This window comes from Podarcis vaucheri (genome assembly GCF_965113315.1).
Source record: "Podarcis vaucheri genome assembly, chromosome: 16".
NCBI classification, from domain to species: domain Eukaryota; kingdom Metazoa; phylum Chordata; class Lepidosauria; order Squamata; family Lacertidae; genus Podarcis; species Podarcis vaucheri.
The window spans coordinates 1,616,008-1,627,797 of record NC_138754.1 but is presented as its reverse complement, the minus strand read 5'-3'; the positions used below and the strand labels follow the sequence as shown (position 1 = coordinate 1,627,797).

Sequence of the window (11,790 nt, the reverse complement as noted above, 5' to 3'; positions counted from 1 at the left end):
CTTGCCCTCCCTTGTTTCAGTCCATGAATCTCCCGTCGGGCAAGATCCACATCAATAGTAGACAAAAAACACGCATCCATCGCTTTGATAAAGGCATCTGCATTCTGAAGCGCCGGATCTTTATCCCTCCACAAATTGCGTAGCCACGCTTTAGCATCCCCATGCAAATGGGATAGTATGAACCCCACTTTCTCTTCCTCATCTCTAAAGTCTTTTGCCAGCAGTTGCAGTGCGCACATTACGTCTGCTCGAAAATTGGGGTACTGTTGTAAATTCCCATCGAAGTGAGCCACAAGCCCTCCTGCTCTCCGTGCCAACCCAACCCCCTCCGGTCTGGGTCCTGGCTGCCTGTGTTTAACCCATGCTTCAAACCTGGCGTGGAGATCTCTGTAGGCGGCTGCCGCATCCTCCTCCCTCTTCTTGGATGCCAGTACCTCCGCGTTCAATTGGGTAACTGCCTGTTGCAGCGCTGCAACTTTCTCTGCTTCCGTCATCTCTGCTAACCGTCGTGAGCTTGCTCCCAAACACCGATCCCCTCCTCCAGCTGCCTCTCTCTCCGCTGCGAGATATCAGGTGTCCGAAGCTTTTAGGAGACGGGTCTTACTGTCAGAGCTGCCACCCAGTCCCAGCTCACATAGGACCAAGTCCGCCAGCGTTCACTTTATAAGAGTCTTTATTAAGTTACAGGTTTCATTTCCGAACTGCAGCGTGCAGCTCTACACCTTCTGCCCTAGGTCGGCGAAGACCCGTCTGAGTCCCCGCCTCTTGCACACCAGCTTAATACCCTAGCCTTGCTCCACCTCCTTCGCCTCTCCCTACGTCTCTGGGTCCTTCTGCCCCCCTGGGCCTCCTCCCTTCTACTCTCCTCTGACGCTGACCCCCCTGATCCTTCTGCCTCCTTGCGGCGGGCTTTAGGACCTGGCTCACTCTCCGGGCTGCTTACTGCTCCAGCTTCCGCTGCATTTGAACTTGGCGCGCGCGCCCAACTCTCTACTTTCCTCTTAACCGTTGCCTCGCTCTCTGAGGAGGGCGTGACCACCCCTGACTCGTGCCCTCCCTCCTGCTGACAGCCTCCGGAACCCGATGCCTGGCTACCTTCCTCCCTGCTGCTCTCAGTCTTGAGCGTGGGTCCCGACTTCCAGCTGCTGCCGCCCTCAGTTATGAGCGTGGGTCCCGACTTCCAGCTGCTGCTCTCTGAATCTCCTCTGTTCCCTTCCTCCTGGGGTGTCCCCCCGGATCCCCCCCTTGCTCTGCTCACTGGGGCTCCCTTTTGGGAGTCCTCTGACTCACTGCTTAGGCTTGGAGATCTCAGGTCGTCATCATCACTCATTTTCCCTTCGGATTCCTCCCCCTCGCTCTCTGCTTCCTCCCTTCTCTGCGTCTCTGCTCCTGAACCCCTGACAGACGCGTTTGGTTGGGAAGTCGTTGCCCGGTTGCCACAGAAAGGGCCAGAAAACGCATCAATGCAGCAGTTTCCAAAAGGATTGTGGAACTGGGTGGAGAGGTGATCTTTCACCATGAAATCTCCTATCCTGCGGCAGCTCTCTTTAGGGCCGATGGAGTGCACCTTTCTGCTTCTGGGAATGAGGTTTGGCTAGGTGCGGTGGTGGCCAAGCTGAGGTCTTGGCTGGGTTTGTGAGTGGTTTGGCGGTGAGCTGAGGGCTCTATGGCGGTTAGGCGCTGGTTAAATTGGTGCTTGGAGGGGTAAGTGCCTACCCCTCCAAATGAGGCGAATGGGAATTCCGTTAAAGGAAATCCAGGGGCTTGCCATTCTTTCGTCCTTGTCCCCGGAGTCGGACTTGGGCCGTGCAAGCCCCACAGGAACATGAGGGTGAGAAGTAATGGTCTGTTTCCCGGCTTTATTTCTCACCCAATACTTGTTTCCCACGCTGGCTTCCGCTGGTGTCCGGAAGGCCAGCCCTGTCCCTGAGGGCAAGGACAGATAGTCATAACCAGTGCCTAAGCAACCACTCACATTTTTTGTATTTGAATAAAGTTGTGGCCAAAATTATGCCAAAAACCTTAAACAAAAATTGATGTGTGAAGTGTGAATTATTGGGGGGCTACTGTGACTCAGCGCGCAAATTCAAAATGGAGGAGGAGTTATTGAAAGCTCTTAGTGGAAATGTGGACCTTCCACTGACAGAGGCATTCTACCTCCCAACTTTTCCCTTTTCTTGTGGGGAATCCTATTCAGAATAAGGGAATTTCCCTTTAAAAAAGGGAAACGTTGACAGCTATGCTACCTCCAGATACCAGGTACTACAGGCTTGTATAGCTAAAGAGCACTGTTGATTTCATACTTTCCCTTTTGTGTGTTATTTTAACTAATCCATGCAATTTAATGCACACGTTTTATTAATGGACACATATTGTCCACAATTGTTGGTTGAGGAACTCTACTGCAAAATTCACCCCGAAATCCAAAGGGTGGCTGTGCTTCAATTCACGTTTTCTTTCAGGAAGTGTGAAAGGCTTGTAAAAATTAAAGACTGCTACATTCAGTGATTTAAAACATCTCCAAGACTCCAGAAGGCTGCAATGTGACCCTGCAGTGCTGTGAATATGGAGAAGAAACATTCAAAATCATATGGAAAAGAAATAAGGCCTCCGGGTTCTGGAGTTTTGGCTAAGAATGAACTTTCTGACAATGTCAGGACTCTCTGTATCTCCTGGCGAAAAGGTTCTAATGACTCCATGTTCACCTGCATGGTCAGCAATTCTGAAGATCAAAAGGAAACCTCAGTTGACATGCTCGAAATCTGCACAAGTGATAGAGGTGAGAAATGTATTCTTCCCCCCACCCCACATTTCTGAGGGTGTTGCTTAGGGTGGTGAAAACTTGGGGTATCTCTAAAAAGCATCAAGGAATCAAGGAGAAGTATGTGGGCACGCAGAGCATTTGTGGTTTTTGAAACTAAATGGAAACAGGAGTGGAAAACCTCCATACTCCTTCTGCTGGAAGTTGTGACAAGCACAGAAAAGACCCACCATTTCTCAGCTACACAGGAAACTGCCTTACACGAAGTCCAACCATCTAGTTCACTATTGTCTACACTGATTGGCAGTGGCTCTGCAAGGTTTAAGGCTGAGAGTCGCTCCCAGCTCTTTTCTGGAGATGCCAATCAGGGGTTGAGCCTGTGAACTTCATCCATTGAGCTATGGCCCTCACCCCTTCTCCTCCCCATCTCCCTCCCCCATTCACATAAAGACAAATGAATTTGTAAAAAATAAATATTGCAGGAAGATACTCACACTCTGTCCACCACTGCTCTCTCTCTCTCTCTAAAAAAAACAACAAGCTGTTCAAACTAGCACCCTTCTTTTCTTCTAGCTACAAAGAATGTGATTTGAGGTGTGGCCTTCAAGGAATTAGCTCTGAGCTGATTGAGGACTCAGCTACATTCGTCACAATAATGTGATTTGAATGCGTTTTAAACATGCAACAGCAGATGGTGCCAGAAAGCAAGTATTGCTTGAAATCGGATTTCTCGTTGTATTTCTTTTCTTTTGATAAAAACGATCCAGTTTCTGACTCCAGCATTTCTCCGATGAAAGTAGTGACGTCCCATTCCATAATGATAATTTTACAATTTATACCCCACACATCTTACCAGGTTGCCTTAATTCACAAAGTCATTGGGTCCCGGATACAATAAGAGCCTCCTGAACCCTTATCTTTGAGGTCTTAGGGGGGTGTCTCTTTTTAGTGCCCCCCATGGCTCAGAAACACAGCTTGTCTCCACCATTGGCCATTTGCATCCAGTGCTGTGGGCCGATTCTGTGGAACTCCGTCCTGGCTGAGAGCAGACAGGCTTCCTCCCTCTCTCCCTCCCTGGTGAGGAACTTTTATTTCAGCAAGGTCCCATTCCCCCCCCCCCATTTTCATAGTTAGTTTTAAGAGACATCACCTTGCCAACAAAGGTCTGCATAGTTCAAGCTCTGGTTTTCCCAGTAGTGATGTATGGAAGTGAGAGCTGGACCATAAAGAAGGCTGATTGCCGAAGAATGGATGCTTTTGAATTCTGGTGCTGGAGGAGACTCTTGAGAGTCCCATGGACTGCGAGAAGATCCAACCTCTCCATTCTGAAGGAAATCAGCCCTGAGTGCTCACTGGAAGGACAGATCGTGAAGCTGAGGCTCCAAGACTTTGGCCACCTCATGAGAAGAGAAGAATCCCTGGAAAAGACCCTTTGGTCAAACTCATGCTAATAGCTTTGAGAACACTGTCCCACCATGTCATCCTCTGTCGTCCCCTTTTCCTTGTGTCCTCCATCTTTCCCAACATCAGGGTCTTTTCCAGGGAGTCTTCTCTTCTCCTGAGGTGGCCAAAGTCTTGGAGCCTCAGCTTCAGGATCTGTCCTTCCAGTGAGCACTCAGGGCTGATTTCCTTCAGAATGGAGAGGTTTGATCTTAGCGGCAGTTAAAAAAAATAAAATCTCGATCATTAAAATATAACCTAAAATTATCATTTAAAACCTTAATCATTTTGGAAGTACAGCTTGTTCCCTAAGTTTTATGGCAATCGCACAGAATTTGGCCACCCTTAGCATAATCTCTAGATCCTTGTCCTCTACCAGGAGTTTTAGACATTTAAGTTAGGACCCATTTGGAGATTTTTGTATAACAGGAGTGATAAATACCGAGTGTCTATCCCCGTAGAAACGGCAGCGTACCGAGACATGAGAGACAGTTTCTACCTCCATCAAGCCGCAGGGGCAGACTCGTTCCATGTATGGCTTACCCTCGAATCTGCCCTGCAATAAGGCAGATACAAGAATAAGTGATAATGCCAGAGATTAAAACAGGACAGAAACATACATAGCGTCACTAAATAGGACTAGCGAGAGAGAGCGCACAGATCTAAAGAACTCATTTTGTTCATAGGATAGCGAGCCTGACTGTAATTTAGATGTTACTTAACCTTGACTCATACTTTTAAATACTTGTAAAGTGATTTTATGGGAGAGCAAGTCTGTCACATGGTTCATTTTTATGGCTTCCCAGTCGTGAGCCTTACATTTATTTGCAACGGCTTGGCGGATGTTTCTCCATTAGCACCTGTTCTGTGTTGTGGTTTGCAGATAGCAAAGGAGTGGACTGCAACTGGGGTAAGCCAACCTCTCTTTCCCCCTCCCCTCTCCAGGAAGCACTGAAAGCTCACTTCATTCCCAGAGAGAACCGGCCATGAAAGTCACTCACAGAAGCTTCCTAATCCTTCTTGACTTCCATCTGATCTTCTCTGCCTTTGGTAAATCCTCCAGCACTGGCAGGGAGGGAGGGAGAAATTCAGTTCGCAAAAGCAATAGGGGACCTGAAACAGAGCCCTGAACCATATTGCCCACCCTCTTTGTCTCCCTAAAGGCACTTTAAGTCAAGCAGCAGAGAATCCAATCCATCGGGTGAAGAGAGTCCAGGGAGGAAGAGTGGACGTCATTCATCCCAGAAATGGTAAGCTTTGTGAGTCCAGAGATGGGGAAATTGGAGAATCTAGATATCATCTGCTGGATATCAGGAGGAGATTGTTAAGGACATGTCAAGGGTGTGTGTGTGTGTGGGGGGGAATTTCAGCTGCAAGAATGAACAACATGACCTTGCAGCACACACAGTAGTTAAACTATGGAACTCATTCCCAGAGGTGACTATGATGGCCACCAACCTTGACCACTCCATACTTGGTGGCAGTAATGCTTCTGAACACCAGTTGCTGGAAACCACAGGAGGGGAGAGTGCTGTTGCGCTCGTCGGTTTCCCAAAGTGTGAGGACAGTATGTTGGACTAAATGGGCCACTGGTCTGATTCAGCAGACTCTTCTCATGTCAAGGAGTGACTGTAGATTTCAGGCACTAGCTTGGACATCAGTTTGTGGTTGTGATGGCCTGGGACTCGGGCTCAGACTAGGAACCAGAGGAGTCTCAGTCCGCACCAGTTCCTTTGCCTCAGGCGGCATCTGGACCAAGTCTGGGGCCTGATCCTGCACAGGTTCCCCTGCAACAAACACCAGCTGGGCCGAGTCAGGGGCCTGAGCCTGCCCTGGCTTCAGATGCGGGGATGACCTCGTTGCCTCCAGCTGGACCATCACTTACAGCTGCTCCACTACTGGTTGGATCAGGGGGGCTGTGGCAGCCCCTGGGTCTAGTAACCCACTGACATCTCCTGAGCTGCAGAGTCTAAGGTCTGGGAGAAGGAGAGACCTGAGTACTCGCAGGAGGAGTGCTCACCTTCGGGTGAGACAGGGAGGTGAGTCACTGGGGGATCAGGACCGGCCGTTAACCTGACAAAGATAAAAGGCTGTCGGACCCCGCCCCAGGTTGTGTGAGCAATATTGCTGTTTGCCGGAACCTGCCTGTGATCCTGTGCCTGACCTTGCCTGGTTTCCTGCCTTGGCCCTGTTGAACTGACTCCTTGCAGAACCCTTGGATTCGGGACCAGACCTGGACCGCGTTGCTTGGGTTAACCCCCTGGGCCCAGCACAGTGGTGGATCTGATCACACATTCTGAGGCCCACGTTTCTTCCAGGCCAAAGGCAAAATTTGGCAGAGCAACAAATGTGCCTTCTACCTTTGCTGAAGGAAACATCCCAGAAAGGCAAAAGGCATGGAGCAGAGGGTGTACATGGGTGCAGACTTGAAAGAGTCTCAAGGGCCAACTAGAGAGAACGAGGGCATGAGGTCCCCTTTCACTGCCTTACACAGTTAGTGGCAGCCACTGAAGCACAAACCTTCATGTAACTTTTGTTTGTATTGAACAGAGCCAGCGCCAGCGCCTCAGATACTCCCCAAAAACATCTCCAAGACTCCAGAAGGCTGCAATGTGACCCTGCAGTGCATTCCATCCACAGAAGAAAAGTTTGTTATCTCCTGGGGAAAAGGGAATCCCCCAAGGACCTTAGCTGGAGGTTCAAGTGAATACCAGCTTTCCCACAATGGTAGGGATCTCCACGTCTCCTGGCGAAAAGGTTCCAATGACTCCACGTTCACCTGCGTGGTCAGCAGTTCTTCAGATCAAAAGGAAACCTCAATTGACATGCTCGAAATATGCACAAGTGATAGAGGTGAGAAATGGAGTCTCTCTCTCTCTCTCTCTCTCTCTCAAACACACACACACACAAACACATTTCTGAGAGGCGTTGCTTGGGGTGGTGAATACTTGGGGTATCTCTAAAAATCAGGGAAACATGGATAACTGTGTGGGCACACAGAGCATTTGTGGTTTTTGAAACTAAATGGAAACGGGAATGGAAAACCTCCATACTTCTGCTGGAAGTTGTGACAAGCACAGAAAAGACCCACCATTTCTCAGCTACACAGGAAACTGATTTACATGACGTCAAACCATCTAGTTCACTATTGTCTACACCGACTGGTAGTGGATTTGCAAGGTTTAAGGCTGAGAGTCACTCCCAGCTCTTTTCTGGAGATGCCATCAGGGGTTAAGCCTGTGAACTTCATCCATTGAGCTATGGCCCTCACCCCTTCTCCTCCCCGTCTCCCTCCCCCATTCACGTAAATAAAGACAAATGAATTTGTAATGATAAATATTGCAGGAAGATACTCACACTTTCTGTCTGCCACTGCTCTCTCTCTGGAAAAAAACTAAGCTGTTCAAACTAACACCCACACCCTTCTTTTTTCTAGCTACAAAGGAAGTGATTTGAGGTGTGGCCTTCAAGGAAGTGGCTCTGGGCAGGCAGTGAATAATAGAAGGGAGGGGGAGTCAGGTCCTGCTTCCATTGAAAGAACCTGGTTGGCCAGTGAGAGGGCATGCAGTTGGACTGGATGGGGCCCCCCTATTTCTTCTGTTCTTCTGGAACCTCCAGGGTCAGATCTACACCCATGGCCTTTAACATTAAGGAAGGGTTTGTTGAAACAAAATATTTAAAAAATCCTTCCAGTAGCACCTTTTGTTCTTGTTGTTGTTTAGTCGTTTAGTGGTGTCCGCCTCTTCGTGAGCCCCTGGACCAGAGCACGCCAGGCACTCCTGTCTTCCACTGTCTCCCGCAGTTTGGTCAAACTCATGCTGGTAGCTTCGAGAACACTGTCCCGCCATCTCGTCCTCCGTCCTCCCCTTCTCCTTGCGCCCTTCATCTTTCCCAACATTAGGGTCTTTTCCAGGGAGTCTTCTCTTCTCATGAGGTGGCCAAAGTCTTGGAGCCTCAGCTTCAGGATCTGTCCTTCCAGTGAGCACTCAGGGCTGATTTCCTTCAGAATGGAGAGGTTTGACCTTCTTGCAGTCCATGGGACTCTCAAGAGTCTCCTCCAGCACCAGAATTCAAAAGCATCAATTCTTCGGCAATCAGCCTTCTTTATGGTCCAGCTCTAACTTCCATACATCACTACTGGGAAAACCATAGCTTTAACTATACGGACCTTAGTAGCACCTTAGAGACCAACTAAGTTTGTTATTGGTATGAGCTTTCATGTGCATGCACACTTCTTCAGATACACAAAAGCTTATCCCCAGCTTATGCACATGAAAGCTTATACCCAGAACAAACTTACTTGGTTTCTAAGGTGCTACTGGACAATTTTCAGTTTTGACAATGTGTTATTGCCGAGTCTTTTTTATCGCTTATTCCAAAATCTTTTTTATGCTGTAGTTTTCATTACAGTATATTCCAAGAGACTCTTATTGTACATTGCAGGTGGCCTTGGACAAATTATACGTTGGGAGTTCATGTTAATTCTTCTTCTCCCCGTCGTTGCCTGTTTATTGGTGGTCACAATAATCATAGTGAAGAAAAGAAAATCCAGGAAGAGAGAGAGAGATGGAACCACCTATGTTGATCCCCAGGTGAGATGTGCAACCTCTATTAAGTCTGTCTCCTGTCCTTGCTCAGGGCTGGGGCATCTGCTTGTTTGCACCTGTTCCTCATCCTCCTGACTCCCAGCTTCCACTTTTCCTCACCTCTCCTCCTCCTCTGGACTGTGTCCTGTCTCCCACCACCATCAACCTGGGTCCAAACTGTCCTCTCCTGAACTTTCCTTGGAGGCCACTTGGTCAGGCAATCTCCAGCACTCCTCCTCATCTATCCCTACAATCGTATGGATTTGTACAGCCTACTAGCAATTAAGAAATATATGGAATTTGTCAGGTTCTTGTCAGTCCAATAGGTAAAAAAGGTAAAGGACCCCTGGACGGTTAAGTCCAGTCAAAGGCGACTATGGGATTGTGGGGCTCATCTTGCTTTCAGGCTGAGGGAGCCAGTGTTTGTCCACAGACAGCTTTCCAGGGCATGTGGCCAGCATGACTAATCTGCTTCTGGTGCAACAGAACACCAAGACAGAAACCAGAGCACACAGAAACACCGTTTACCTTCCTGCCACAGCAGTACCTATTTATCTACTTGCACTGGTGTGCTTTCGAACTGCTAGGTTGGCAGGAGCTGGGACAGAGCAATGGGAACTCAATCCATTGTGGGGATTCAAACCACTGACCTTCCGACTGGCAAGCCCATGAGGCTCAGTAGTTTAGACCACAGTGCCACCCACGTCCAATAATGTTTGAAGGGTAGGGGACCCAGATGTTGCCACAACTCCCAGAACAGATGACCCTGCTTCTCTGCATCCCAAGGCAGTTGGAACCAATGATATGTGCAGTGGGAAAGGAGGGGTCCAGCTAAGCACAGTAAATGATTCCAATACAGCAATTACACATTCTGAACTTTCAGCAGTTTATAAGCCAACCTTCAGATGTGGAACAAGGTCACCTCTGCAGATGGGTGATCCAGCAGTCAATAGAAGCAGACTCCCCAAATACTTGAACTAAGCAGTATAGTTAAGCCATCTGCACTTCTCTGATCAAACTGGGCCTGGCCAGGGCTTAATCCGCTTCCAGGGTTTAGGTACCCTCCGGTGCTCAGAAACTCTTTTAGGAGCTGCGCCCCAGAGTCTACTGCATTGTGTTGTTTAGCTGTTTCTCTTTCTCTCTGAACCTGCAGGTTGACTGGAACAGAGAGGGCTGTTCAGTGAGGCCATCCTGTGAATCCCGAGAACGAGGCCTTGTGTGTTGCCCCCTACACAACGGTTTTGGCAGGAATCGTGAGGATCGTTGGGACTATGGGATGCAGTGGTCGTTCGGGGATGAAGGGGGCCCTGAGTTATGCTGCTGCTTTGGGGTTCGAATGGGACCCTAGCAGAACCTCCAAGTGTCCCTATTTTCCAGCAACAGTCCCGGATTTACAGAAGCCACCCCAGTTTCTGATTTGATCCTGGAATGTGCTGCTTTTCCATAAGATGTCCCTATTTTCATCAATGTTGGAGACTATGGAGTTATGCGACTCCTGAGGCAAGGAGATAAGTAACTGTGCAGCCTCTAGAAGACATCTGAAGGCAGCCCTGTATAGGGATGTTTGTTAAAGTTTAATGTTTTATTATGTTTATATATATATATATATATATTGGGACCCACCCAGAGTTGCTGGGGCAATCCAGTCAGATGGGTGGGGTAGAAATGAATGAATGAATGAGAGAAATGTCCCTGTTTTCATCAGAGAAAATGTTGGAAGGTGCGCCCTAGAACCAGAGCTGATAGTCTTTCCCGGATAGCCCTCATTGCCTACAGAAACATTGGTTTAAAAAGGTCCCAGACCAGGCTGAAGAATGAAGACAGTGGCTTTCCTCTGAATCACCCATCCTGTTGCCAATGAAGCAAAACATCACCATGGATATTTGAATGGTTTTGAGCAGGACCATTTAACCAATATTTTCTGCTCCAGGGTGAGCTGTTACACCAACCACTGCTCCCCCATGTGTTGCCACTTGCAGGTGGAATTGCAAAGTAGCAATCAAAATCTAAACATATACCCTTCAACAACTTTCCCTGCTTTTTTTGTAAATTCTAACCCCCGAATGAACTAAGAACCAAATAAAACATTTAGGTAAATGTCTTTTGGCTGGGAATTTCAAAGCTGAGAAGCATCCAACTATAATTTCTGAATGTCACATTTTAGATTGCTGTGTCCCATTATTCCCAAAGATCACAAGTTTTCTCTTGTCTTTTTTCCCACGCTCTCGCTTCATGAAGGCAACGAGATATGAACAAAGCCTAACTCTGCTAAAAAGTACAAAGCATCCAGCAAGCCCCTTGCGTTATTTCTTCAGCGACCTGTGTAAAGACTAGGATTAATTTTCATGCTTTTGTGGTGTAATCAGATGATGAAAATATTGTTGGGAAAATATTGTGGTTCAAGCCCAATACCTATAGAATCCAGACACCACCTTGTGTCCCATATGCATCATTGCACCTAAAGGCTAATCTTCCCTCGGTAGAATTACTGATCTGGCATAGGACACTTAACTATTGGCTTCGCCTAAACTCAAATCCCCCCGGTCTAATATCCCTAGTGCTGCAAGATTGTCACAAGAGCGCCTGGACTAAAATTGTCTATCAAAAACTTCACTCTTGTGGTTTATCACCACAACAGCTACTCACTTTGGGTTTTAGTAAAGCAAACAGTCTCATTTGTCAGCACCTAAATGATATCGAGTGTCAGAACAACTTGGCCACAATAAGGAAATTTTGCCCATGGTATGACTTTTTTCCACCTTCCCATTTCCCACTTGCTGGCACCCTACCTGCATAACCTAGCAATTCTAAAATATAGACACTCTTTTACTCTCGCAAGATTGAATATATTGCCCTCAGCTGCACTTGAGGGATGATTCCAACAGATTCCACACGAAAAATGCTTATGTCCCTGTGGAGATGGCAGTACCGAATCGGTGGTGCATGCCCTTCTGGCTTGCACTCTTTATAAAGACTTGAGGAATGAGGTTATCCCCCCTCTTT

The 11,790-nt window shown here is 47.8% G+C and overlaps 1 protein-coding gene across 1 annotated transcript; it reads left to right on the top strand.

The window, feature by feature from the left end:
- Nucleotides 1-3,345: 3,345 nt before the first annotated feature.
- On the top strand, nt 3,346-11,469 carry LOC309520570 (uncharacterized protein). Its single transcript, XM_082202513.1, has 6 exons — nt 3,346-3,469; nt 5,151-5,251; nt 5,365-5,451; nt 6,752-7,054; nt 8,645-8,793; nt 9,941-11,469. The coding sequence occupies exons 1-6, from the start codon at nt 3,441-3,443 to the stop codon at nt 10,133-10,135; spliced, it is 864 nt and encodes a 287-aa protein (XP_082058639.1). The 5' UTR covers nt 3,346-3,440; the 3' UTR covers nt 10,136-11,469.
- Nucleotides 11,470-11,790: the final 321 nt, after the last annotated feature.